Below are 826 nucleotides of genomic sequence, written 5' to 3'. Positions count from 1 at the left end.
AGATGGAAGCCAGACGTGCTGAGAAGAAGGCCGCCAAGGGCCCCATGAAGCTGGGGACGCGGAAGCTGGACTGAACTGCTGGTGTGGGCGCTCCCCGGCCGCGGGGAACAGCCCCGTGGACGTATTTATTGTACAAACCATGCCAGCCCGGCCAGCCCGGCCAGGCACATCTCACATGTACATAATCAGAGCCACAATAAATTCTATTTCACACTCCTGTGCTGGGCTCCATCTGCCCCTCCGAGGAGGCTGGGGTCTGGCATTGCCCTGCGGAGTCCATGCCTACCACGGAGGTGAACATACAATTTGCTTCAAAAGCCAAGAATAAAGAGACAGGATCTGATTTATCAGTTTCTAGGAAACACCCTCTGGGAGGAAGGCCGACAGCGCCCGGGAGACCCAGATCCACCTGTAAACCAGGTGGAGCCAGATGGGCACCCTCGGGACACGGGGCTCCGGAAGGGGTCTACAGGCCTGGCGGGTCCCTGGGTCCGACCCCGAATCTGGGCAGAAGGTAGAGACTGAGCTCGGCCCCGTGTCGGGCAGAAACCGCTTGGTGATCGCTGAGGTCCCGGTTGAACGTGGTGTCAGCGGCGACGCTGGGGACGCTGGGACACGCAGGCCCCGTGCGGGCGGATGCGCACGTAGCCAGGTTTGCAGACACAGCGGAAGGAACCGCTCGTGTTTACGCAGCGCTCGCTCTTGCACAGCAGACCGCGCTGGTTCAACTCTCGGCACTCGTCGATGTCTAGAGGTGGGGTGACAGGTGTGGACTTCGCGAGGGGACCGGAACTGCACAGCCCGAGCTTCTGGCGCAGGCAGGATG

General features: G+C 61.5%; 2 protein-coding genes across 2 annotated transcripts in view; one reads left to right on the top strand and one right to left on the bottom strand.

The window, feature by feature from the left end:
• SCYL1 (SCY1-like, kinase-like 1) overlaps window positions 1-74 on the top strand; it is a 20,351-nt gene extending 20,277 nt beyond the window's left edge. The window contains exon 19 of the mRNA XM_015568972.1: window positions 14-74. Coding sequence (XP_015424458.1) covers window positions 14-74 — 61 coding nt within the window. The remainder of the gene's footprint in view (window positions 1-13) is intronic.
• An 8-nt stretch (window positions 75-82) lies between these two features.
• Window positions 83-826, bottom strand: part of LTBP3 (latent transforming growth factor beta binding protein 3) — a 12,684-nt gene continuing 11,940 nt past the window's right edge. Inside the window, exon 24 of the mRNA XM_006771706.2 lies at window positions 83-826. This exon is cut by the window's right edge and continues 165 nt beyond it. Coding sequence (XP_006771769.1) covers window positions 588-826 — 239 coding nt within the window. The 3' untranslated portion in view covers window positions 83-587.

Source organism: Myotis davidii, unplaced genomic scaffold, assembly GCF_000327345.1.
Source record: "Myotis davidii unplaced genomic scaffold, ASM32734v1 scaffold425, whole genome shotgun sequence".
In the NCBI taxonomy this organism is placed as follows: Eukaryota; Metazoa; Chordata; class Mammalia; order Chiroptera; family Vespertilionidae; genus Myotis; species Myotis davidii.
The sequence above is the reverse complement of the archived record's forward strand: the minus strand, read 5'-3'. Positions and strand labels throughout refer to the sequence as shown.